The following is a 25,638-nucleotide window of genomic DNA, read 5'->3' as shown; positions in this document are numbered from 1 at the left end:
AAGCAACAACACAATTATACTATCCTGAAGTCCCAACTTAAAACCCACATTGTGATAGTGAAAAAGTCACAGAAGCAGCGGTGTCTTGTGCAATTGTGATATTTTCACTATCGGAGAACTACCTAGTTCACGAAGACAGCTTATCGGTCAACGCTTAAGCCCTGGGGCTGCGGCAAAGCGAGTTCTCGTAGCATGAAGTGGTGTCCATAGTGCTTATAAAAAAATAATGTATACCCAAATTTTAACTAATGCACTAGGATCAAATCATGCCCCTTGACTTTACAAGGCCCAGGGATTTTTCATAAACCTAAACATGTTCAAATGATTCTAAATGCAAAGGAATGCATATTTAATAAACTTCAGCTGATTGCACCTATTTTTTTAAGTTTTAAAGTTTTTAGGAAATATATTTTTGCTCCTTGTTTCCGAGCCAATTTTTTCGACGAAAGCTTTGAAAAATATTTGTAAGAAACTTGATCCTCAGATTTCCACAATTTGTCTGCCTGAATCAGTTGGTAGTCAATCAGATACGATATCTAACTGTAATGAGTTCAAATCCCGAAGGAAGAGCAATGTATGTTTCAGGGTCAGTTCATAAAAGGATTATTATGACTTGCAAATTAATAAAGAAAACTTATATTTTGGCAAATATTACAGAATTCTACCTAAGTCAAACTTGAACTTTTTTTTAAAATATTTCTAAAAATGTTTGATGAAAGTTTTGACGATATAAGTGGGGATCAAAATATTAATAAATCATAAGTTTTTTTATCAACAAAAAATAAAAAAGATTAGCATATAAAAATTTTAAAATAAACCTTAACTTTGAAAAAGTAAAAAATAACTTTACAAGTGATCAACGGGCCATTTTACATGATCATTCAAAATGGGCCCGCGGGCCACAAAATATCACCTCGCGGGCCACGTTTGACCCGCGGGCCATACTTTGGTCACCCCTGGTGTAGGTGAAAACTTAGATATGTGTCGGAGTAGCGTTGATGACTTAAAAGTCGGAGATCTTTAAAAAAAGTATAATAATCTTTTCGCTCAAAGTTGTTCTATGCAAAACTAAAAATCTCTGAGGTATGTACCAAACAACCGCAAAACAAAAAAAAAAACGGCAAATTTATAGATAAAATATTGGCCAAATAGGTCAAATTCCATAAAAACTTTAAAGCAGGAGTGTCAGGTTTTGCAAAAATTAATCAGCCAAGCTCATATTTTGGATGAGAGCACAAAAAAAGTTTTTTTTCAATTTCTGGATTTTCAATTATTTTTTTGAATTAATAAATTTCTATTTTTTTCTTGATTTTTTTTAAATTTATAGATTGAGTAATTTTAGAGTTTAAGAATCTTTGAGTTTAGAGTTTCAGAATTTTAAAAATGTTAGCAGGTAGCAATATACAATACTTTGCAAAACTAATATGTACCGTAAAACGGGGTGACTTTGATAGCCGGGGTGACTTTGATAGGTTTGCGATTTTTCCGCAGAATGAAGAGTATAATTAAATTACGCAAGGAATGATTTAGAAACATACTGACCGTGGTAGAGAAGTGTTCAAAGTACCTCAAGAAGAACTTTTCATAAAATTTTGACAAGTTTAAAAAGTTAGTTAACTATAGTTTAGAAAATGTTGATGAAACTTCTCAAAGTGTCATGATTTTCTCAATGAACATGATTTTTGATCGAAAAACAGAATGAATTTTCGGATTCTTTGGACAATTTTCCACTAGGAGAAGGTCAAAAAAGTTTGTAAATAATAAATAATATGTGTTTTTGAAACACAAATTAAAAAAATCTCCAAATGTATAGGCAATTTCAGTTGAACAAATTTCATGTAAAATGTGAAAACTTGTGATTCGTGCTTCGAATTCAGTATAAAATGTAATAAAAAACGATTATTTTATAAACAAAACTAGTTTAAACAAATTTCAGGCAAAATGCCGACTTTTTAACAATTTTACCTAAAATTTATATGTAGTTTGCTAAAAGCTTATACCCTTAGTTAACTAAATATAAACATTGATTTTTTTTTCTTAAAAACTATATCAGCTACTTTAGTGATGGTACATTTAGCGTAAAAATAAAGTTTGAACATCTTAAATATGATTTTAACAAGAAAAACTATGACTATCAAAGTCACCCCGGAATTAAAACTAAGAATTTTTAACGTAACTATTTTTCTAAACATTCGCAATTCGCAATTCGCAATTTTCAGTGTAAGAACGGGCCTTGACCGATCTTATGCACCAGGTTCCCGACGAACACGCACTGCCCTTACACCTACATCTCACCCTTGCTCTGAGTCAGTACGAGCAGCACGCTAGAACACGCTTTGAGTGTTCGTGCCAGGCATGCACACCTTCTTTTCCGGTTACGCATTTTAACTCGGCCGGGGGTGGTACATTACGTAGGGTTTGATGTAAGTATAAGCGCCTAACCATTTAAAGTGTGCCTAACAACTTTCATTAAAGCAAAAACTGTTATATTTTTAGTTTGAATTCAAAAACTAGTTGTTATTTTACTGTGTTTTGTTTTCTCCTGAAATCTTTCCTAGTGTTGAGTCGTGTTTTTATGTTGCTATTGCTTTTGTCGCGGTGTTTTGTTACAATTTTGGTCCTAAGCATTTTATAAAAGTTTTTCAAAAGTACAATAGTAATATTTGGGTTAATTCTTTGATCACTCCAAAAATTGAGTAAGGGCTCGAACCTCATTTGTTTGAAGAAAAGGGTGAAGATTGAAAACAATGGACAGTGAAAGAAATGTACTATTTGAAGAATCAATAGTAAAAGGAAGATAGTAATTAATGAAGTAGATAAAGAAATTAACAATAATTAATAAATAGAAGTAACAAACAAGCTTAGATTGTTTTGAGGGCAATTTATAGGGCAGATGAAAAATTATTCAAATAGATAAATAAAGAAAAGGCACATGATAAACAAAATTAACATCGCTGCCAAATTAAGGGAAAGCAGAAAGTATGTTACAGCAGCATCAATTGGTAAAATAGAGTGAAAAAGCGTTGAGAAATAAGAGAATCAAATGAGTAAAATCGAATTCAAATGGAGGATAGTAAACAGAAGCCGCGTTAGAAAATCAGTGAAACAAAATAAACAGAAGATAGGTGGTAGCTGAGAATGAAGAGAAGAGAAACCCCGTTGTGTGATGTTTCAGGTACATCCACAGCAGTTGACTCAACATACTGCGAATCAAAACAATACCGTCTACAATCACAAATTACTTCCCTTTCCCACATTGTCGCGCCCCTTTCTTTTAGCCGTCTCGACTCTGACCCGCGGTGGTCAAAGGTTTACGATCCGTTTCCACAGGCCACCAGCTAGGTCATCATGAAAACCAAGCCAACGTGGAGGTAAGAAAATAGGACACTTGCAAGGAACCAGAGCTATACTGTCTTGATCAAGTATGATCTGACAGGACTACGGACGTAGTCAGTGACGCTCCTTCCAGGATGTTCCTCGCCTGAGCGTCAACTGAAGAGGTATCATCAGCATCATTCGCACTTGGCCTGCAACTATTTTTCTAAACATTATTGAAAAAACTTTTTTCCGAAATAGTTCTTGGACTTTGTGTGGCCTACCCCAGTACATGTTTTAAAAATAAGAATCTTGAGAAAAACCTTACCTGTTGGAAAATATTCTAAAAACAAGTTGAAATCCTATCAAAGTCACCCCGGTTTACGGTAATTCCGTATACCTGGTGGAACAATTCTGGAGCAACATTTGAAAGGGGCGGTACGATATTGCTCTCACGGGCTTTGGTCCCATTAAAACGCGTGTAATGAAAGGCCGTAAGAGCAATGTTGTACCGCCCCTTTCAAATGTTGCTCCAGAATTATGCGTAGAAGTGTAACTGTGGGACAAACAGCCTAGGTATTGTTTTTACAATTTTTCCAAACAAAGTACTAGATCGAAAAGTTTATGTCAAACTAAACTTACAAATTATTGAAAGTCAGAATCGTCCAAAAATGACATGGGACTATTAAGCATAGAACGGCAGTGTAAATACAGATATTTTTTTTTTATTATATCTCGGATATAATAAAATATTATGCAATTGTAAAGTCCTCAGTGAGTTCCTTGATGATGACTTCCAATTTGAGTCGTTCCTCTTTATACACTCTTAGAGATGAAGCGACATCTCATAAATAAAAAAAAAATCAATAAAAATTCATTAACTTAAGAATGTAGGCTTTCTTTCAACAAACTTTTCCGCAGCAAGCTTAACCGGAAAGCACACCTCGTTTATTCCGGGTAGCCTTTTCCCCCCTCCCACCGGTTCCTCCCGCAAGCTATCCCCGGTTGACCTGGATATGAAACTTACACGACGGCATGGTTTGCACCTCCGCCGTCACCACGCTCGTGATGCCCAGATTGGCCAGGCTGCCCCGCACCAGCCCGCACGTAAACGCGACAAACTTGGGCGCGTGCTCCAGGTACTGCGAGCCGGCCGACAACCGCGTCAGAAAGCGGAACGCATTGTCCTGCAGCACGTACACGCCCTGGTGGTTGGTCCGCAGGTTGTCGATCTGCTTGCGGTAAATCGAGCTCCAGAAGTCGGTGCAGATAAACTTCATCGTGTCCAGCTCGTCCTTGAAGCGGGGCCACTCGCGGGTGAGGCGTTCGATGATCCGGTAACCGGTCGTGTAGCCGATGTACTCCAGCGCGGACAGGTCGTTTTCCTTTTGATGGGGAGGGGGGAGGATGGGGTGGGGTGAATTGAAAACAAAAAATTTGTTATGTTTACCTTGTCACCCTCCTTGTTCAACGTGTAGCTCACAATCTCGGAGTGCAAATACTCGAAAATAGCTTCCTCTGCCATTATTTTACAAGTAAATTTAGGGAAATTTTAGAGTCTTGAAGAACTTTGCACTTTCCAATACTTTGTTTTGACTTTTCCTCGATTTTTATCTACATCTGTTTACTTGCTGGACAGAGCTGCAAGATTTCACGCACGCAAAATTTCTTTGCAGCGGCACGAACAAAAGAAACGTCAAACAAAGCAGAAAGAAATCAAAACAAAGATGGTTCCCAAGTGAAAAAGTTGTTTCTCCCTTCAAAGTCTTGAAAAATTCGGAAATTTTGCATGAAAAGTGCTGCAATAATGGTGGAAAATAACCGGAATCGATGCCCGTCGGTGAACCTCATCGCTTCCGGTTTGATTTTGTTGGTTTGCTGCGTTTTACAAACTACAAATGGTGAGCAAAGTTTTGGTTACGCCTCAAGGTAGGCAACGCAGGGCATGATAACAGTATCGATCGGTTTTCAGCGGGTCAGCTGCACAAGAATCTGAAGCACTACGAAACGTTGCACGCGGACCAGCTGACCCATCGGATCACGAAGCGCGGGGCGAAACCGAGCAGTCATCCGTTCAACACGATCAAGGAGGTGGAGTTCAAGGTGTTGGGACGGAACTTTCGATTGATATTGCATCCCCACAAGGACGTTCTGCACAGCAACTTCCGGGCGTACTCGGTGGACGGAAGCGGGGCGGAATCGATCGTGCACCTGGACCATGATAACTTCCTGAGGGGTCGCGTCTTTGGGGAGGTTCACTCGCAGGTTAATGCTCACTTGGAGGATGGGATTCTGACGGCTTCGGTGTTCCTTCCGGACGAGACGTACCACATTGAACCATCGTGGCGGCATTTGGACCACCTGAGTGATCGGCACATGATTGCGTACAAGGCGTCCGATATCAAGTTTAGCTGGGACCAGGTTGATGCCGTCGGTGGTGAGATGGGTGGAGTGCCGAAGACTTGCGGTTACGTGAAGGAGGGCTTGGAACTGGAAGCGAATGACGACGACGATGATGACGATGGCGATGAGGAGGAGGATGGGGTGCGTCCAGATCCGGATGATATTCCGTCGGTTTGGACCGCGGCCACGGTGTCGGCGGCCGAGCTGAAGTCCCGCAAGAAACGACAGGCCGACCAGTACGAGTACACTCCGACGAAGACGCGCTGTCCGCTGCTGCTCGTTGCGGATTACAGATTCTTCCAGGAAATGGGCGGAAGCAACACCAAAACAACCATCAACTATTTGATCAGTCTCATCGATCGGGTGCACAAAATCTACAACGACACGATCTGGCAGGACCGCACCGATCAGGAGGGCTTCAAGGGTATGGGCTTCGTCATAAAGAAGATCGTGGTGCACTCGGAACCGACGCGGGTTCGCGGCGGTGAGGCGCACTACAACATGGTGCGCGAAAAGTGGGACGTGCGGAACCTGCTGGAGGTGAGTTTCGGGGGGGAATGGAACGATCTTTAGCATGAAAACACGGACACGTATCGGAACATGGAATGTACTAAAGTTTGCTGCTGGACGTTGAAGCTTCACCATGGGGTCGTGCATAAACCACGTGGTCTCCTTAGGGGGGGGAGGGGGTCCAAAATCCGACCGAAAAAAACCATGAAAAGCCATGGGGGGAGGGGGGGGGGGGGGGGGGGTCGACGGCTGACCACGTGGCCTTTAAAAAAAATCTTTTCTTAAAAAAAAAACCAAAAAAATACGCGCTTTGAATTTACTTATATGCATACATTTTTTGTTACACTTGAAGTGTAACAATTATTGTGTTTAAAATTATTACTTATATTTCAATGTCATAATATTTTCCAATTCAATATTGAATTATATATTTCGGCAGATTCATATCAATACTTTGAGCCTGTAATTGAATGTACACTTTTTAATACTCATGTAACTACGTTTTGCAAAAGTTTAAAAGCTGTTAAAAAATAAAGTGACAGTATCCAAAGTTAATATACCCTAAAAAATGCGTACCAAAATGCAAACACAATTTCATTTTTTTGTTGATGGTATCAAGTAGCTAAAAATGTGCTTGCAAATTTGCATTGAAAGTAGATGTAGTCTTCGGTAGTTCTATTTTGGAACAACTTAAAAAATAAATATTGCTGACAATTTTATAAGATTTTCGTAACAAGGCAAAAAACTAAAAATGTATTATAAATGTAGTGCCTAAAAATGATTCTCTGCGAATTTTTCAAAATCTCAGATCTTAGCTAATTACCGTAGCTGGTCCTATAAGTGATCGAAGAATCTTAATCGAAAGATTTCCTTTTGACACTTAAAACAAACTCAAGATATCTTGTATCTCCTCTCTCATGCAATATTTTTTTAAGTACAAAGAAACTAAAAACCCCAATTTCAGGATTATCGCGCAAAATTTCAGTATCACTACCTCATTTGCAAGTGAAACGTCTAACATTACAAAACAACCAGTAACGAAAAAACGAACGATACATACTTTAAGATTCACAAAAAAATTTGATGAATATTTTGGTCTAAAATATATTCTTTATTTCATGGGTTACACAATTCGGATTGTTATATTACATAACATTTTATAAAATACACGTTTACTATCCATCGTCAAAGTTGTAGGTATTTTTTTAGATTTTTTTTATGTTAATAGGGACCATCTCTTGAGCCAAAGAGAAACATGGGCAAACATTTTAGATTTTTAGAGAAAAAAACGAGCTTCAAGCAAACATTGTTTTTGTTTCTCAATTAATTTAAAGATTAAACAAATAGGGGCCGAAGGTGCCCTTTCCTGAAAATATTAGTTTTTTCTTTAAGCTGAGAAAATATACTATACTCTCAACTTCATATTTGAGATAAAACCACTCAAATATATAGACACATCAAAATAATTTAAGTTTTATAGAGTCACTTAATTTTCAAATGCCGATATCAATTTGTGAAATAAATTTCAATACAATGCCGTCAAGACCAACATAAATAAAATTCATTAAAAAAGATGGAACGGTACTTTCAACTCGCTGGTTCTCGGGCATAACTCAACCAACCGGGACATTTTTTTTTTTGAGTGAATTATAAGGATGTATAGATGATCCTTAAACATTGCAGAACTCGAAATGATCAAATCTGTAATTTATGCGATCAAAAACGTCGTTCCAACTTTTGTTTGCTCTAGTAAAAAAAAATCGCCCGAAAATCCTCGGAGACAAGCCCGAAAACCTGTGAGTTGAAGTTACCGTTCCAACGTTTTAGGGAGGCTTTGGCATTCGTGTATATTGGACATGCGTTGGGCGTCCCAGTATTAATAATTTCAAAGATATTGAAAAGATTGAAAATTACTTATTTAATTATTTTTTTTGTATTTATTTTGAGGTAATATCTCCAACCAAAAGTTGGATCAAAAATCTTAAATTGTAGATAATTGCCTATTTAAACAACTGAAAAAAAAATGTAAAATAAATTCCAAATTTTAGCTTAATCTTTTTTAAATTTATCAAAACACGTAGTCGATAGCAAAATCAATTTAAAGTAAGAGTAAGACTTAAACAATTTGGATGTCCATGACTAAAAGAATGATGTTTAGCGCGATGTCTACAACTTTTCCAAAGACACGAAATCGATTTTCGAGCAATTCTATACAAAATCGGTCTTTATTCTTAAATTTTAATTTTTTGATTTTTTTAATCCGTCTGAAACCTTTTTTTTTTTTTTTTTTTTTTTTTGAAATGATTAAAGGATTAACGCAAATATTACTATTGTACTTTTGAAAAACTTTTATAAAATGCTTAGGACCAAAATATTGTAACAAAACACCGCGACAAAAGAAATAGCAACAGATAAACACGACTCAACAATAGGGAAGACTTCAGGAGAAAACAATACACAGTAAATAACAATTAGTTTTTGAATTCAAACTAAAAATAAAACAGTTTTTGCTTTAATGAAAGTTGTTAGGCACACTATAAATGGTTAGGCGCTTATACTTACATCAAACCCTACGTAATGTACCACCCCCGGCCGAGTTAAAATGCGTAACCGGAAAAGAAGGTGCCTGGCACGAACACTCAAAGCGTGTTCTAGCGTGCTGCTCGTACTGACTCAGAGCAAGGGTGAGATGTAGGTGTAAGGGCAGTGCGTGTTCGTCGGGAACCTGGTGCATAAGATCGGTCAAGGCCCGTTCTTACACTGAAAATTGCGAATTGCGAATTGCGAATTTTTTAATCCGTCTGAAACCTTTTTTGGTGCCCAAGCCATTTTGCATCAATAGTTTGTCCATATAGTTTTCCATACAAATTTGGCAGCAATAAAAATTCAAAAATCTGTATCTTTTGAAGAAATTTTTGGTCGATTTGGTGTCTTCGGCAAAGTTGTAGGTATGGATAAGGACTACACTGAAAAAAATGATAAATGGTAATTTAGTTTGCTGATTTTTAATTTCACTTTTTGTCACTGAAACATGATTTGCAAAAAAACACTATTTTTTTTATTTTGCCAACTTTTCAGAAATTTTCAGAACGGGCAAAAAATCGTTGTTTGAGTTATGAATTTTTCAATCAATACTGATTAAAAAACAATCGAAATATTGACCGCAACTTAATTTCAATTTTATTTTTCGATGTAAAATCGAATTTGCAATCTAAAAGTACATTAGTGCACCGTTTTCAAGTTATAGCTATTTTTAGGTAACTTTTTTAAAAATTAGTTGCAGTTATTAATTTAAAAAAATTAGTGCCCATGTTTGCCTAATTTAAAAAAAATATTTTTGAAATGCTGAGAAAATTCTTTGTTGCTTTGTTGCTAAGATATTGCCATGCAAAGATTTTATAACAGAAAAATGGATGTTTACTACCCAAACAACCCATAATTTTCTTATGTCGATATCTCAGCAACTAATGGTACGATTTTCAATGTTTATAAATTAAACTTTCGTGAAATTTTCCGATCTTTTCGAAATCAATATTTTCAAAAAAAAAATTAAGACTAACATTTCAAAAGGTCGTAATATTGAATGTTTGTCCCTGTCTCTGATTCTTGACTTTTTGGACACACAGAATCATTGGAATCAATCATGCTTAATTAAAAAGAAAAGTAGCTTTAGTCTGGATTTTTATGAATGTTTGGAATAAAATAAATATTAACTAGGGGAAATTCTCGTATGTTTGGCAGGTTAAGCACTCGCTCCTAATTCCATCAAACTTGCTGATTTTCACTATTTAAACAACTAATTTTGCAAAACTTTTGATAGAAACTTGCTTGCTCGCTTCTCATTGAGCTATTTACCACTCGATTTCAGTTGAAAACGCTTTTAATAAGCTTTAATTGAATGTCAAAGTTCTGACCTGCCAACATTAGAGGCACGCTGGAATTAGATGCCGTTCCCCTAGGAGCTTTCATAACTAGATATTTTCCTTAAAATAAAATGAAAATATTTTTTTCCTGAAACTAAACTTTTTTATTTAATTCATTTCGATTTTAAGAAAATATTTTAAAGCGCATTTAAATTAAATCTTGAATGCTGTTTATATATCAAAATAGCTTTAATTCTTAAAGCATATTTATTCTGGATGCAATTAATTGCACTGCAATGCCATAATTTTGAATACATATGTTTTACTAAGTTGCTTCTTTTGTTGAGAGTATTGTTTACTTTCTGTACCATTTCAATAAATTGTTATACTGTTATTATTTACCTTAAACTTTGTGATATCATACTTTTTTCACACTTTTAAGTGAATTTCTGTTTTTTTTTATATATTATTAAATTGCTTTTAATGGTGTTACAGCACCTACACAAATTAAAATGTTTTCTGTTTGACCCAATGTCACCCCCTCTAAAGGGTGAGTTTGAGTTAATTTTAAAACGATTTGCATTGATGAACGGTGTGATTATACTAGCCATATTTTGGGAAAATGTTGGTAAATTCAGGAGCATTCCCCAACAATATTTATTTCGATATAATTTGAAATGTTTTTATTGTGTTAAAATAACAACAGCAATATCGTTTTTTGACCAAAAGTCACCACCACTGACGGGTAAATCATTTTTGGATAAAAATTTTTGAAATCTATACTTATTTTGTTTTTTTCACCTGGGAGGAAAAAGCCACGTGGCCATATTGGGGGGTTGGCGTGAAACCACGAAAAACCATGAGGGGGGGGGGTCAAAAATTCTCCAAAAAAAGGCCACGTGGTTTATGCACGACCCCCATGTCGCAGCTGTCGACATGGTGCTTGGTCGAAATCGTCAAGTTTTGGCTGTTTGTTGAGACTACCAACGTGTTCATCTGCAATCAGTTTCACCATCCCAAAACAAACTAGTTGTAGATGTTTGTAGTTCCTCTAGACTGCCTTTCAATCTGCGTGGATCGCAGGATGAACATTCAGTTGAAACTAATCCCACAAATCGCAACTCTTGTCTACTGCACGCTGCTTCTGGAATTTGGAACGAACTAACACACAAAAGGTATTCTCCCGCGAGTACAGCCACAAAGACTTTTGTCTGGCGCACCTGTTCACCGACCTCAAGTTCGAGGGTGGCATTCTAGGTCTGGCGTACGTGGGCTCTCCCCGGCGCAACTCCGTCGGCGGCATCTGCACACCAGGTGCTCTCCACTGTGTTCTAGTTTCAGGTTTTCTCTCTTGCAGGAAGCGCGTCTAACATTTCGACCTTGAATCCTTCCAGAATACTTCAAGAACGGTTACACGCTGTACCTCAACTCGGGGCTGAGTAGTTCGCGGAACCACTACGGCCAGCGGGTCATCACGCGGGAGGCGGATCTCGTGACGGCGCACGAGTTTGGCCACAACTGGGGCTCGGAGCACGATCCGGACATTCCGGAGTGTTCACCGTCGGCGTCGCAGGGTGGTAGCTTCCTGATGTACACCTACTCGGTCAGCGGGTACGACGTGAACAATAAAAAGTTCTCGCCCTGTTCGCTGCGCTCGATCCGGAAGGTGCTGCAGGCCAAGTCGGGCCGGTGCTTTTCCGAACCGGAGGAGTCGTTCTGTGGGAATTTGCGCGTTGAGGGGGACGAACAGTGCGACGCTGGGTTGCTGGGAACGGAGGACAACGATGCTTGCTGCGATAAGAACTGCAAGCTGAGACGGAACCAGGGCGCGGTTTGCAGTGACAAGAACTCGCCGTGCTGTCAGAACTGTCAGTTTATGATGGCCGGGGTCAAGTGTCGTGAGGCGCAGTACGCCACGTGTGAGCAGGAGGCACGATGCAGCGGTAATCACGCCGATTGTCCGAAAAGTCCGCCGATGGGCGACGGGACCATGTGCCAGGAGCGGGGACAGTGTCGCAACGGGAAGTGCATTCCGTACTGCGAGACGCAGGGTCTGCAGAGCTGCATGTGCGACACGATGACGGATGCGTGCAAGCGGTGCTGCCGGCAGAGCATCAACGAGACGTGCTTCCCGGTGGAACCGCCGGATGTGCTTCCGGACGGGACGCCCTGCATCCAGGGCTTCTGCAACAAGGGAATGTGCGAGAAAACCATCCAGGACGTGGTCGAGCGGTTCTGGGATATCATCGAGGAGATCAACATCAACAAGGTGTTGCGGTTTCTGCGGGACAACATCGTCAGTAAGTAGAATCGGTTTATGTCCACTCGGATATCGATGCATCTGTGCTCTCTTGTACTAACTAGCAAGCTTAGTTCAAGAAAGCACAGAATCGTTTGCAAGCAGTACTGTTGTGACGTTTCCTGAAGGAACCGAAAAGTTTGGTTATGTCAAATGACAATGCGTTACCTCACTCTTGATTTACATTGAACTGACTTGATCCAAGGGCCTGTTCAAGGTTAATCAAACGTCAGGTAACCTAAAGGCAACTGTCAAATTAAACACGTTGAAAACGATAATGACACAATTTCGCAACTTCTAGTGGCAGTGGTGATGCTTACGGCCCTGTTCTGGATTCCGGTCAGCTGCATCATATCGTACTTTGACCGGAAGAAGCGAAAGGAGGACTGGAAAGAGTACGAGTGGAGCCAGAAGCTGGACCTGATCCACCCGAGCGATCGTCGCCGTGTCATCCACATTAGGTATTTTTGAGATTTGCTCCGATGGATTGCTTAAATTACACGTGTTACTTGTTGTAGGGTTCCCCGCCAGAAAATTACAGTCGCCCGTATGTAGACGAACCTGAAAAACTGCCATCGGAAGAATCGATTCTTCCCCCAACGTACTCCCCTGTAGTGTCCCTTTCTCACAAAATAAAACTCAAATTTATGTCGAAAAATTCCCACTCCGTCTATTACTTGTCCGCCTTATCACCTCTCCCACTCATAAACTTCCACTTTCCGTCCGCGTCCAGCGTCTTTCCCCGTCGCATGGCTTCCTCACGGCCAACGTCACGCAGCGCAGCTCGCCGTTCCTTCCGCGTGCCGCTGGTTTGCTGCACCATGTTCATGTACCGCCGCCGGAACGTGTCCACCATGGCCTGCGCCAGCTCGTACGAGTCCAAATCCTCGACCCGGTCGGAGACCTTCTCGTAGGTGAGCAGGCGGCGCGCGCTGTACACCGTCAACGTTTGCTCCGAGTTGGCGACCAGCTTGAGGCACTTGTGACGTGGCAGCATTTCATCGGTGAAGTCCTTCCGCAGCACCGGAAACCAACAGACCAGCCGACCTCCCAGCTTGAGGTAACGCGCGCTAAAGTTCATCAGATCGCGGTACAGCTGATCGAACTGGTACGGCGAGGTGGACGGATAGTGGACGACGCCCTCGTTCAGGCAGGTTGCCCGCCGCTGCGTCTTGAACTCGATGCACTCGGTGGCCTCGCGGATTCCGTAGGGTGCTGGAAAGAAAAAAAATGTCGAGCTGTATATCCCTTCAAACTAATAAGCTGATCAAGACACTTACGATCCGTAATGATGCTGTCGAACATCAGGTTGGTGTTCCAAATGCTACGTGAAAAGTCCGATATCAACACGTCCACAAACCGGTCTTCGCAGCCGTACTGCTTCAAGTTGGCGTAGATGTTTTCGTCGGCTTCGCGCACCTTCTGGTTGACTCGCGTAGGTTTAGATTTCCCATGGACCGTCATATAATCGATGTCGCTCCCGAGCACGTATGCGCCAAATTTGGCCACAGCCACCAACAGCGACCCGGAACCCACAAACGGATCCAGCACCAGGTCACCCTGCCGAACCAATCCCTGGTTTGCCATCAACAGCGATAGCTGCGGATCCATCGAGGTATTCCCGATGAATTTACGCTTCTTGAGCGAAATTTCGTTAATCATGTCACGCCGTCCATCGGCTACCCATCGGCCAAACAGCACGTCCAGCGGAGCCTCCGGAACGTTCATCGGATCCAACCCCCAGAACTCGATGTACCAAAAGTGAACGTCCGGCGTTTTAAGGTTTACCGGACCGGTCACCGGCAGATAGTGTAGCGTTTCAATTTTGGCCACCTTTTCCGCTTGCGAGAAGTGCTTATTGTACGTCTCAACGGTTACCTTGAAGCTGCGGTCCTCGCGGAACAACGGTCCCAACGAGGCCATGTTGGATTTAATGTAACCGTTCAGCTGGTCGTGGAACGCTCCAAGCAGATTGGTGTGCGACCACAGCTCGAAAATACACCGCAGTGACATCGATCGGGAGGCCAACTTGCGCGCGTCCTCTTCACCCTGGAGTTCCACGACCCAGAACGGATTCTCCGGACGGTGGTTTTTGGCAGTGTTCATCGGAATGTTCCATACTCGTAACAGAGAGGCGATTTCCTAAAGGGAGAACGTTGAACCTTAGTGTACTGGTCAAACATCGCACTCGCTTGTAGCCTAGTTCTGGTTCAGGCCGTCATAGCACAGCCCATAGCTAACCAGATTGACACAGTCACATGTCTGTTAAACAACAACTTACAGCCTGCCGGAAGTCCACGTGCTCCTGGGCGAACCATAGGACGTACTTTTTCCACGATGAGGCCATTCCGAGGCTGATTTTCAGGGTGATATCCTGGACATGAACTGATATGTGCACCGAATCTACTTGAGCACGTTGGTTTGTTTACAAACATAACAAGTGCAGTGGCGTCTTTCTTTTTTTAAGGAGAGGGTCTTTGCTTGTCTTCGCTTCCGCCGCTACCACCGAGCTACGATCGAGTCACGTAGCCAAGTGGTAACGCTTCTGCCTCAGTGGTAGATCGGGATGTTGGCTCGGGCCAACGCAAAACGTAATCTCGTCTAGAATCTCGTTCATTTGACAATAATTGGTGTGTCAAACCATCGGGGTTTCAGTGTACTTGAAAAAGAGTAAAGTTTACACTTTTACGAACTGGGTTTCTGGCATCACTGCAACTTTGTGTACAGCGGTACCGACTGCCGGAGCAAAAGTGACAGCTGCCTTGTTAATGTAAACAAGTTCCACTTAAAATTCGAAACCTCTTGAAGCACTTCAAAAAGTTAGAAGAATCACTCGCGAGTTAAAACTGAACAAAAATTACGTTATTCCGACTTTTCCGCTCAGCAAACCAGCAGTGCTATGACTTCCGTCACCGAGGTCAACTTTGCAGCGGTATGCCGTGCGTGCATGGCCAGTGCGGATACGCTCCTCTCGGTAGCTTCTCCGCTGGACGCAGACGAAAACAGTCCGATAACGGACGTAATCGAGGAGTTGACGGCGATCCAGGTCCGGACGGGAGACGGCCTGCCGGAGAGCGTTTGCGAGCGGTGCGTGCAGGAGTTGCGACGCTTCGTGGAGTTTATCCGACAAGTTCGGCTGACGGATCGATCGCTGAGGCAGATGTTCAAGGCGGGTCGTACCGGGAGCGTAAGTAAGAAGCTGCCGCTGCTGGAGATTCAAAAGGTAGAGGTGGACGAGGACAACGGGGTGGAGGAGTATCTGGAGTATGAGGAGGTTATCTGGAAGGATGACGAGAAAGATCACCATGAGGAGCTGATTTTTGAGCTGAAGATGGAGTCGGGATCGGACGTGGAGTTTCAGGGATTTGAGGAATCGCTGGAAGAAACCAAGAGCGTTGAGAGGGTGAGCAATATGCGACCGGTCACGGGAAGGGGAAAACCACTGAGTGGCAAACGGAAGAAGAGGCCTACAAAAGCGAACGTGTCGACTGACGCAGGAGGAGCCGAAGAGATGGACGATACCGAGCGAGAAATGTTCCAAGTGCTGGAACGCCAAGAGGGACAGTTCATGTGCTGCGGTTGCTACCAGGTATTTGATACTGAGGAAGAGATGGCGGAGCATTCGGCGGGACATGCCAGCAAATCCACCATCAATTTGCAGAAAAAGTTTGTGTGTCCGACCTGCGCCCGGCGGTACACTTCATCCGTGGCCTTAGAAGCGCACCGAAAGCACCAGAAAGCCACCAAAATCTACGAGTGCATCCGGTGTCGTGCAAGAATCGTTGACCCGAAGCGTCGCTACCAGCATGCTCACAACCATCCCGAGCGTGAAGTTATCCAGTCGGATTACTTGGAACCGATACGGGTCATGCCCCGGTATGGCCCCGAAACTCGAATCTGCTGTGCCACCGGATGTCGCAAGGTGTTCGAAAACGAAACCGACATGATTGCGCATGCCCACGAAGATCATAGCACGAACAAGATCGAGTACGATCTGCCAGCGCACCGAGACAAACCACACGAGTGCTCGGTTTGCTTCAAACGGTTCCTCACGTATCAATCGCTTCTATTTCATCAGAAGCGACGGTACAGGCGCGTTGGCTCGCTCCGCCAGTGCTCACTTTGCGGTAAGCATCTAACAAGCGCCCAACAATTGGCCTCCCACGAACGCATGCACCAGAACCTCCGACCCTTTGAGTGTCAACTCTGCACGAAGGGATTCGCCTCGGCGGCCTATCTCAAAGCCCACATGCTGAGTCATTCCACTGCAAAACCGTTCGTTTGCGCCACCTGTGGAACCGGCTTCCAGCGCAAGGGGTCACTGCAGAAACACGAAGTCATCCACATGGACCAGCTTCCGTTCCAGTGTCAACACTGTCCGAAGGCGTTCCGTCTGAAGGCCCGGCTCGACCTTCACATGCGCACGCACACGGGCGAGCGACCGTACTCCTGCAGGTTGGACACATTCTTGATACGATTGCTAACTGATCTGTCCTAACCGGAGTGTGCTAACTTTTTACAGATATTGTGAAAAGACGTTCGCGGACCATACCAACAGGCATCGGCACGAGATGGGGCACACGGGTGAGTCAAGTTAAGATTATGTAAAAAAAAGTAGTACGTGCATACCTAGTTAACAAAAATGTTACCTAGGTGTTAACTAGCGTTCAAGGTGAATCCGATTACACGGTGCTCAAAATATGTACCGTTATAGGGGCAGGGGGGCAGAATGGACCGCCTAAGGAAAATCCACCAAAAACCATAGCATAACATACAAATTTATGAATTCAGTGTAGTGGGCTTTTTAGCTGAAAACTAGGAGACATATACCCTTTCTAATCAAACACCTATCTTCGTCATATGAAGAGTTTGATGCTCGATTAAAGCTCCAAAAATACTATTTTGGCTTTAAACTTACCAGCAACAGCACCGCTTCGAGTAAGCACGAAAATGTATGCTACTTACTGGCCAAAAAGATCAAATTTAATACACTTTTGATCGAATCGAATTATTCGCTCTACAGCATTACCTTGGCGTTCTCGATTGCGAGATTCCTACTCGAAACTAAGTGTCCGAAGGCTTGATTGTTGAGGCAATTGCAAACCTCTTTTTACACCTTAGCTTCCATCCACCCCAGGATTCGAACTGACGACCTTTGGATTGTTAGTCCAACTGCCTACCAGCGACTCCACCGAGGCAGGACCCAGGGAGACGACTCCTACACCTGGAATGAGCTAACGACCTAACCTTTTTAGGTTAGTCCGGGGCCAACATTTACTTCCCGTCAGACGGAAGGCGTGATCAGACAAATCTCGTCTCGAAAAATGCCACCGGGACCGACTGGGTGAGAGGCAACCACGCTTACCCCTACACCACGGTTCCCGGCACTTTTGATCATTATTTGTATTTTGCGAGACCATTTCTCATCATTTTGGTGGCACACACATCCACACGCAAGATGAGAGGTTAACTGCTTAATGAATGTCACCATCAATATCTTTTCACTTGCGCCAACGATTTAAAAGCGCTTAAGATATAAAATTGCTTCCAACTACCGGCAACATGTTTTTTTTGCACATTAGTTAGTCACTCACTTGAAAAATAATCCCGAAACATGTAAATAATTAGCAAGCGCCATAAAAAAAACCAACGCGTTAAGTCTTTTGACGTTTCAATTTTGACTACCCATTCCAATCGAAGGCTGAAGAAAACAGAGCGAGAATCAAAATCAAATAAATAACAAAGGGTGGCCACCAACACCACCAACATGCTAGTGCAGTGCCTGTTGGAGTGAACCAGTGTTGCCAGGAAATTTTCTCTATAAATGCTACTTTTCGTGCGTGTTCGCTTAAATTTTCATCAATTTTGGCAGCACTAAGCAGACCCAAAAGAGCGCTGGTCAGCCCTCTGGCACCACTGTAAACGTCTAGAACGTTTGACAGTCACCAAAACCTCGAAGAGCCCACGCATTAGTAAGTGTGAAGAGCCCACCATAAACAATGCATTGGATAGAGAATGTGCATTAGTATGTGTGAATAGCCCACCATCAACAAAGCTTTAGATGAAGTACCTAGTATTGGTGTATTCTGATTGTTTACATCAACATAGGAAAATAGCGAACGCGAAAGAGGTTAACCAAAAATAATATTTTGGTGTAAATTTATTACAAAATTCGGTTGAAGTGGTCACGCGGGTGGTCCTGTTTATCTAGGACAGATTTCCGGACACGACCGCTTATTAGGCTTAAAATGGGTATATTTCCCCTATTTTTGAGCAACTTAATTTTTTTTCGGCTCCTTTTCCTGGGTGCGGGGCAGAATGCCACCTTAGAAAACAAGCCATTTCGTCTAATACAACGTTGAAGGGAGATAAGAAATGACTTAAGGGACCTTTCTAACATAGTTTCCATTAAGATAGACTTTGAATTTTTGATGTTCTGAACTCATAAATATTCAAACTTTTGTTTTTTTTTTATTTCAATTTTGTTTTCAACCTTTATTTTTTTATTTTGAATTTTTAAAATAAAAATTCTTTTGAAATTTAAAACATTTTGAAATATTTAGTTTATAATTATTTGATTTTTTAAGCTTTGAATTTGTGATTTATTATTCTTTTTTATTTTTCATTTTTAAAAATCTCAAATATCTGATAAATGTTTTTTGAAAGTTTCTCAATTTGAAAATTTTAGATTTTTTTAATATTTTTAATCATGGATTTTGTAATTTCCGGATTTCTTAATTTAAGTTTTTCAAATTTTTTGAGTTTTTGATTCATTTTTTTAATTTTGTCAATTTTGCTGCGTCACCGTTGTTCTTTCGTGTGACATCCAGTCATAATTTATTTATGTTATTATGAATAATCTTTCAAACATTCTGCAACTAAAACATGTGTTGGTCCCTTCTATATAAAACCTTTGTTGTGTGTGTGTGGTCCAATCCAATACCCGCTGGCCGGCCTTCTATATAAAACCTTTGTTTGTCTTTTTTTAATCATATTTATTACACGTACCTGCCACTCTCATTTGTATTTTTTTACCTGATGTGAAAAATTTGAGTTGTTCACCCAAATGAAAAATATATCTCAAAATCTGCAACATTGGATTTGCTGCAGAAAATGTCATATTTTATAACATTTTTTGCAGCAAGCCCGTAGATCATTTTTGCCCGCGTGTAAAAATTTCAGCGATCTGCAGTTCTCACCAACACATATAAAGCTGGCCCGTCCCCGGGCAACACTCCAAAGAGAAGCATATGTTGGTGCTCTTTCACTCACTTTTCATCAAGCGTCCATGGTGCGGTGGTAGCGTGTCGGATCAATAACCAAGAAGTTGGTGGTTCAATCCTCGATCTGCTAAGTGTTTTTTTTTTGTGAAATACAACCAAAAAGCCGGTAATGTCGATAATTGTCGGTAACGGGCAAAAATGTCATACTCCTATATCGCAAAAAATGCCTGAGGACAGATTTCATGCAGATTCTGATATACTTTCATGCCGCCATGCTTCACAATCATGCGACTGCCAGTTGGGTGTTTCTTATATTAATTTCTACCTAAGCATAATTAATTTCTAGTTACTTGATAAATAATACATCCTTGATTTTTTGAATAAAATGTTGTACTGCATACAAAATAATATCCCCGTTATAGAGGTAAACTTAACTTAAGAATTTTTTAATTATTTTTTTTTGTGAACCATTTTTTTTATATTTTGAAATAATAAAACAACTTTAATACCCAATTTGAGTAAATCCACTTGCAGGCCAAGTGCGAATGATGCTGATGATACCTCTTCAGTTGACGCTCAGGCGAGGAACATCCTGGAAGGAGCGTCACTGACTACGTCCGTAGTCCTGTTAGATCATACTTGATCAAGACAGTATAACTCTGGTTCCTTGCAAGTGTCCTATTTTCTTACCTCCACGTTGGCTTGGTTTTCATGATGACCTAGCTGGTGGCCTGTGGAAACGGATCGTAAACCTTTGACCACCGTGGGTCAAAGTCGAGACGGCTAAAAGAAAGGGGCGCGACATTGTGGGAAAGGGAAGTAATTTGTGATTGTAGACGGTATTGTTTTGATTCGCAGTATGTTGAGTCAACTGCTGTGGATGTACCTGAAACATCGCACAACGGGGTTTCTCTTCTCTTCATTCTCAGCTACCACCTATCTTCTGTTTATTTTGTTTCACTGATTTTCTAACGCGGCTCTGTTTACTATCCTCCATTTCGATTTTACTCATTTGATTCTCTTATTTCTCAACGCTTTTTCACTCTATTTTACCAATTGATGCTGCTGTAACATACTTTCTGCTTTCCCTGCTTTCCCTGCTTTCCCCCTTCCCAACCAATCAATCAATCAATCAATCAATCAATCCTTAATTTGGCAGTAAATTTTGTTTATCATGTGCCTTTTCTTTATTTGTCTATTTGAATAATTCAATATTCATTTTGGGCCAATATTCAAATTTGGGCCTATAAATTGCCCTCAATACAATCTAAGCTTGTTTTTTTTACCTCTATTTATAAATTATAGTTAATTTCTTTATCTACTTTATAAATTACTATCTTTCTTTTACTATTGATTCTTCAAATAGTATATTTCTTTCATTGTCCATTGTTTTCAATCTTTACCCTTTTCTTCAAACAAATGAGGTTCGAGCCCTTACTCATTCTTTGGAGTGATCAAAGAATTAACACAAATATTACTATTGTACTTTTGAAAAACTTTTATAAAATGCTTAGGACCAAAATTGTAACAAAACACCGCGACAAAAGAAATAGCAACATAAAAACACGACTCAACACTAGGAAAGATTTCAGGAGAAAACAAAACACAGTAAATAACAACTAGTTTTTGAATTCAAACTAAAAATAAAACAGTTTTTGCTTTAATGAAAGTTGATAGGCACACTATAAATGGTTAGGCGCTTATACTTACATCAAACCCTACGTAATGTACCACCCCCGGCCGAGTTAAAATGCGTAACCGGAAAAGAAGGTGTGCATGCCTGGCACGAACACTCAAAGCGTGTTCTAGCGTGCTGCTCGTACTGACTCAGAGCAAGGGTGAGATGTAGGTGTAAGGGCAGTGCGTGTTCGTTGGGAACCTAGTGCATAAGATCGGTCAAGGCCCGTTCTTACACTGAAAATTGCGAATTGCGAATAATTTTTGATCTTAAATTGATTTTAAATATACTAAATATATGTGCTAAAATAATAGGTAAATTTAATTGGCAAATAATAAATTGTACCTTCAACGGTGCTACCAATTTGTATTCTTATATGAACAAAAAAAATATTAATGTAATTTTGTCGAAATTAAAATTCTGAAACTCTGAAATTCTTGAATTCTTAAATTCATAAATTTTCAAATAATTAAATTCTTAAGTTCCTAAATTCTTAAATTCTTGAATTCTTCGCCATCTTGAATCATAAAAAACACACATATTTTGGAGTCATATTTGAGAAACTCAAATTTAGATGATCTAGAGATTGGAAATTTGGACTGCTTCTATTTTATTTATATTTGAGTTTTAAAATTTTTGATTTACAGATTTTTTTTAATTTTACTTATTTTTGAAATTATAATTTCTTAAATTTTCTATCTTATTATTTTTAACTGTAGCTTTTGAATTTTTGGTGTTCTGAACTCATAAATATTCAAACTTTTGTTTTTTTTTATTTCAATTTTGTTTTCAACCTTTATTTTTTTATTTTGAATTTTTAAAATAAAAATTCTTTTGAAATTTAAAACATTTTGAAATATTTAGTTTATAATTATTTGATTTTTAAGCTTTGAATTTGTGATTTATTATTCTTTTTTATTTTTCATTTTAAAAATCTCAAATATCTGATAAATGTTATTTGAAAGTTTCTCAATTTGAAAATTTTAGATTTTTTTAATATTTTTAATCATGGATTTTGTAATTTCCGGATTTCTTAATTTAAGTTTTTCAAATTTTTTGAGTTTTTGATTCATTTTTTTTTTTAATTTTGTCAATTTTGCTGCGTCTCCGTTGTTCTTTCGTGTGACATCCAGTCATAATTTATTTATGTTATTATGAATAATCTTTCAAACATTCTGCAACTAAAACATGTGTTGGTCCCTTCTATATAAAACCTTTGTTTGCCTTTTTTTAATCATATTTATTACACGTATCTGCCACTCTCATTTGTATTATTTTTACCTGATGTGAAAAATTTGAGTTGTTTCTTATATTAATTTCTACCTAAGCATAATTAATTTCTAGTTACTTAATAAATAATACATCCTTGATTTTTTGAATAAAATGTTGTACTGCATACAAAATAATATCCCCGTTACAGAGGTAAACTTAACTTAAGAATTTTTTAATTACTTTTTTTTGTGAACCATTTTTTTTTAATATTTTGAAATAATAAAACAACTTTAATACCGTAATCTGGGGTGAATCGGGACTTCAGTCTGAATAGGGACAGCAGTTTTTAGAGCACTTAAAGCGTTTATATTTGGAAATGGATGTACACATTTTGTTGGTCTGAGTCTGTTCTAACCGAAACTAACCAGAAAAATCAAAATATTGTGCTCCAACATGGTTAAAACTGCTGTCCCAATTCGCCCCATGCGTCCCGATTGACCCCAGTTTACGGTACCCAATTTGAGTAAATCCACTCAGCTGTGTACAATATTGCAGAAAAAGTACTGGAACGCGCTACCCAGGCAAAAGTTTTGCGGTTTCTCTCCTTGCAGTACTTCTGCAAAAGAGAGAGATGAAGAGAGCGAGCTGAAAAGTACGGGAACGTGCTGCAAAAAAGTGACTCATGCTGGCTGCAGAATTCTGCAGAAGCTGCAGAAATTCTGCAATTCTGCAAGTACGGGAATAGACCTAATAAACATATTAACGTTGTAATAAGACATTATTTTTACAAATAAGCATCAAAACAACTAAAAAATCAACTAATGTTGCAATTAACGTGATGTTGAAGCTACCAGGAGTGAAATAATCCATTTAACTCAAATTCGTAACTTTTGCTTGTATTTCTGAAGCAGAAAAAGGGTGGTCCATTCTGCCTCCAAGTGGATTTAAATTTGACACTTTCACCACCAAGCCTCTAAATGATTTGATGGTTCCGTTGTTGTTTCTTTACCTTCTTACATCTAGTAACACTATAAACATTGAACAAACCTTTTCGAACAATCCAAATTTTCAGAAAGCTTATTTAAAATCCTCGAAATAATCAGCATTTTCGTGGTTTTGTCAATAAATTTACATTTTTGCTCATAATTCGAAAAATACAATGAATTCAAAAGTGGTTTTCGGTTTGGTGATGTTATTTGACGTCCTTTATAAGACCTTTGCCTAAAGCCCAAAACCAAGAGTGGCCCATTCTGCCCCCATGGTCCATTCTACCCCCTCCCCTGCCCCTACCTCTGGGCCAAGTTTGCTGATGTAGTTCTCGAGATGTACAGATTACGGAGCAAAAGATGATCGAATTGTAAAAAAAAACTCCAGATTTGTACTACGTTAAATTGTTTTTTTTTTTAATTTTTTCACACACAGGAATCAAACCGTACAAGTGCACGTATTGCGACAAAACTTTCATCACTCGTCGACTGCAGAACGATCACGAATCCGCCGTTCACGGTAAGAATAAGAGAGCAAAATGTAGTGTTTCATATGGCTAAAATTGACTTTTTCTTCCAGCCGCTGTCATCATCTTCACCTGTAACGTGTGCACGGCCACATTCAACAACAAGAAACTTTTCCGAGAACATCGGCAGATGCATTTCGAGTAGCAGTTTTTCTGATTATGTTATTTTTTCAGTTCACACCCATTAGAGCGTAGAGGATCCGCAAACAAGTTGACCTATCATACTACAAATTGAGTTTTTTCAAAATATCATTCGGAAATCGAATAACGAGAAAGCCCTTCCCTCACAGCAGGATATTATTTATCGACGTCCTTCCCGTCATCCAGCGCAGACGACGACATGACACAGACAAACGTAATCCCCCCCCAACCCATTCCCCTTCTTGTCACCGTGTTGGTCGTGTCCTTTCGATCACGTCCCCACCCTCCTCTCCGTCTCTTGAGACGCAGGGCGGAGATTGATGATGCGTGTCCTGAGCAGGACGTCGGTTGCTGCTGGTACTGGCGGGGCTGATCGGATGATTGACAGGGCCAGGTCTGGGACACGAAAACGTTGAGACGATTAATCGTCCGCTTCCGTCTTGGTGCCTTGCTAGAATGAAAAACCCCTCCGTTGCTCACAAAAACTCACTAGCATGCAAGTAAAGTATTATTCCGGGCGTTTTGTAAACATCGTGTTCCCCGGTGCTCGTTTTCCGCTTGTTTGTCCAAAAGTTCATAAATTTTACTTGGGCCACCAAGTGAGCGGATGACGACGGCGACGCACAACCGGCAAATGATTTGAAGCAGGGTGGTCACATCACAGTTTGTGCTAACACGACGTAGGTCGCCCTAATCACGGATATATTTTTTTATTCATCTCCTAAAGTATAATACTGTTTGCCCAAAAATTTACAACAGAAATTTACTGTTTTCACAAACAGGTAGTTGCAGAATTTTGTCCGTAAGTTTGATAATTTTGGAAAAAAAATCAGTCTGCTGATGATTTTTTGTGAATTTCTTTGTCAGCATTACTTAAAATTGATTATTTCACTTTACCCATCTACAAAATGTTACAGATCATTTTTCGACGTGTGACGTTACACTTGCAAGTGTAGTAGTTAAAAAGATGTTCCGCCGAATAATCAAGATGATGATTTTTTTAAGATTCCTTTTACCGATCTTTCGTGCGCGAGAGAGGAGAGCATGATCCTTTCGGATTTTTTTTCTCTTGATGAACATCCAATGATTTTCTTTTGATGATGATTATTCCATCGCTGACTGTGAGTCAAATATTTGTCCGCACCCCGTACGGAAACTTTTTGTGATGTAAAAGTACATACAATTCAGCTAAAGTTTTATTGAAGATTGCAGCGATTTTTAGACAATCGTGCAAGTTGTGGAAAGCTCTCCAACAAAGTAAATACACACCTCAAACTACAGTAGAAAAAAACTATCTAATACAAACACCCTAGTTTGAAACTGTTCTAAAGTGGTCGAAAGCATCAAAGCTCAGTCGAGACACGCACCATTATAGGCAAGAGGGGGCGAGGGGAGGATTTGAAGTGTGCAAATATTTGGTGAGCAGATATTTGCAAGGGTGGAGAATTTGGTGCAAAGTGTGCAATAAGTTTTATAATGTT

General features: G+C 40.1%; 4 protein-coding genes and 1 long non-coding RNA gene across 8 annotated transcripts; 2 read left to right on the top strand and 3 right to left on the bottom strand.

Moving 5' to 3' along the window:
* Positions 1 to 4,241: 4,241 nt before the first annotated feature.
* Positions 4,242 to 4,950, bottom strand: LOC6037470 (trafficking protein particle complex subunit 6b). The gene is made up of 2 exons (XM_001847328.2): positions 4,766 to 4,950; positions 4,242 to 4,700 (listed from the first exon to the last, which is right to left on the bottom strand). Exons 1-2 carry the CDS (start codon positions 4,838 to 4,840, stop codon positions 4,311 to 4,313), a joined length of 465 nt encoding a protein of 154 aa, XP_001847380.1. The 5' UTR covers positions 4,841 to 4,950; the 3' UTR covers positions 4,242 to 4,310.
* Positions 4,951 to 5,031: 81 nt separating this feature from the next.
* LOC6037469 (ADAM 17-like protease) lies at positions 5,032 to 13,051 on the top strand. 4 transcript variants are annotated; one of them, XM_038258561.1, is made up of 6 exons: positions 5,032 to 5,216; positions 5,288 to 6,258; positions 11,267 to 11,405; positions 11,486 to 12,391; positions 12,692 to 12,851; positions 12,909 to 13,051. In XM_038258561.1, the coding sequence occupies exons 1-6, from the start codon at positions 5,105 to 5,107 to the stop codon at positions 12,943 to 12,945; spliced, it is 2,325 nt and encodes a 774-aa protein (XP_038114489.1). In that variant the 5' UTR covers positions 5,032 to 5,104; the 3' UTR covers positions 12,946 to 13,051. The 4 variants fall into 4 exon arrangements, 2 of the variants coding, with proteins under 2 accessions (XP_038114489.1, XP_038114490.1); XR_005278070.1 differs by lacking the exon at positions 12,909 to 13,051 and having other exon boundaries at positions 11,486 to 12,461; positions 12,514 to 12,835; XR_005278071.1 differs by lacking the exons at positions 11,267 to 11,405; positions 11,486 to 12,391; positions 12,692 to 12,851; positions 12,909 to 13,051 and adding an exon at positions 11,009 to 11,043 and having other exon boundaries at positions 5,288 to 6,359.
* Positions 13,035 to 14,834, bottom strand: LOC6037471 (tRNA (guanine(10)-N2)-methyltransferase homolog). Its single transcript, XM_001847326.2, has 3 exons — positions 14,672 to 14,834; positions 13,671 to 14,532; positions 13,035 to 13,605 (listed from the first exon to the last, which is right to left on the bottom strand). The coding sequence occupies exons 1-3, from the start codon at positions 14,735 to 14,737 to the stop codon at positions 13,064 to 13,066; spliced, it is 1,470 nt and encodes a 489-aa protein (XP_001847378.2). The 5' UTR covers positions 14,738 to 14,834; the 3' UTR covers positions 13,035 to 13,063.
* Positions 14,835 to 15,191: 357 nt separating this feature from the next.
* Positions 15,192 to 24,247, top strand: LOC6037522 (zinc finger protein 2 homolog). Its single transcript, XM_001847325.2, has 5 exons — positions 15,192 to 15,209; positions 15,275 to 16,845; positions 16,913 to 16,974; positions 23,926 to 24,009; positions 24,070 to 24,247. Exons 2-5 carry the CDS (start codon positions 15,290 to 15,292, stop codon positions 24,159 to 24,161), a joined length of 1,794 nt encoding a protein of 597 aa, XP_001847377.2. The 5' UTR covers positions 15,192 to 15,209; positions 15,275 to 15,289; the 3' UTR covers positions 24,162 to 24,247.
* LOC119765280 lies at positions 19,144 to 19,422 on the bottom strand. The gene is made up of 2 exons (XR_005276613.1): positions 19,360 to 19,422; positions 19,144 to 19,301 (listed from the first exon to the last, which is right to left on the bottom strand). It is a non-coding gene; the product is annotated as an uncharacterized LOC119765280 (long non-coding RNA).
* Positions 24,248 to 25,638: the final 1,391 nt, after the last annotated feature.

This window comes from Culex quinquefasciatus, chromosome 1 (genome assembly GCF_015732765.1).
Source record: "Culex quinquefasciatus strain JHB chromosome 1, VPISU_Cqui_1.0_pri_paternal, whole genome shotgun sequence".
Lineage (NCBI taxonomy): Eukaryota > Metazoa > Arthropoda > Insecta > Diptera > Culicidae > Culex > Culex quinquefasciatus.
Note: the sequence above shows the minus strand (reverse complement) of the source record. Positions and strands in the feature narration are given on the sequence as shown.

What these genes read in the sequence shown, in the direction of transcription:
- LOC6037522 (XM_001847325.2), top strand. Translation starts at nt 15,290, where the DNA reads ATGACTTCCGTCACCGAGGTCAACTTTGCAGCGGTATGCCGTGCGTGC. An exon ending in GAGCGACCGTACTCCTGCAG is followed by an intron (nt 16,846 to 16,912) that starts GTTGGACACATT and finishes AACTTTTTACAG; the next exon opens with ATATTGTGAAAAGACGTTCG. An exon ending in GCACGAGATGGGGCACACGG is followed by an intron (nt 16,975 to 23,925) that starts GTGAGTCAAGTT and finishes TTTCACACACAG; the next exon opens with GAATCAAACCGTACAAGTGC.
- LOC6037469 (XM_038258561.1), top strand. Translation starts at nt 5,105, where the DNA reads ATGAAAAGTGCTGCAATAATGGTGGAAAATAACCGGAATCGATGCCCG. An exon ending in CGTTTTACAAACTACAAATG is followed by an intron (nt 5,217 to 5,287) that starts GTGAGCAAAGTT and finishes ATCGGTTTTCAG; the next exon opens with CGGGTCAGCTGCACAAGAAT. An exon ending in ACGTGCGGAACCTGCTGGAG is followed by an intron (nt 6,259 to 11,266) that starts GTGAGTTTCGGG and finishes AACACACAAAAG; the next exon opens with GTATTCTCCCGCGAGTACAG.
- LOC6037470 (XM_001847328.2), bottom strand. Translation starts at nt 4,840, where the DNA reads ATGGCAGAGGAAGCTATTTTCGAGTATTTGCACTCCGAGATTGTGAGC. An exon ending in TGAACAAGGAGGGTGACAAG is followed by an intron (nt 4,701 to 4,765) that starts GTAAACATAACA and finishes CCCCATCAAAAG; the next exon opens with GAAAACGACCTGTCCGCGCT.
- LOC6037471 (XM_001847326.2), bottom strand. Translation starts at nt 14,737, where the DNA reads ATGGCCTCATCGTGGAAAAAGTACGTCCTATGGTTCGCCCAGGAGCAC. An exon ending in ACGTGGACTTCCGGCAGGCT is followed by an intron (nt 14,533 to 14,671) that starts GTAAGTTGTTGT and finishes TTCTCCCTTTAG; the next exon opens with GAAATCGCCTCTCTGTTACG. An exon ending in CGACAGCATCATTACGGATC is followed by an intron (nt 13,606 to 13,670) that starts GTAAGTGTCTTG and finishes TTTTCTTTCCAG; the next exon opens with CACCCTACGGAATCCGCGAG.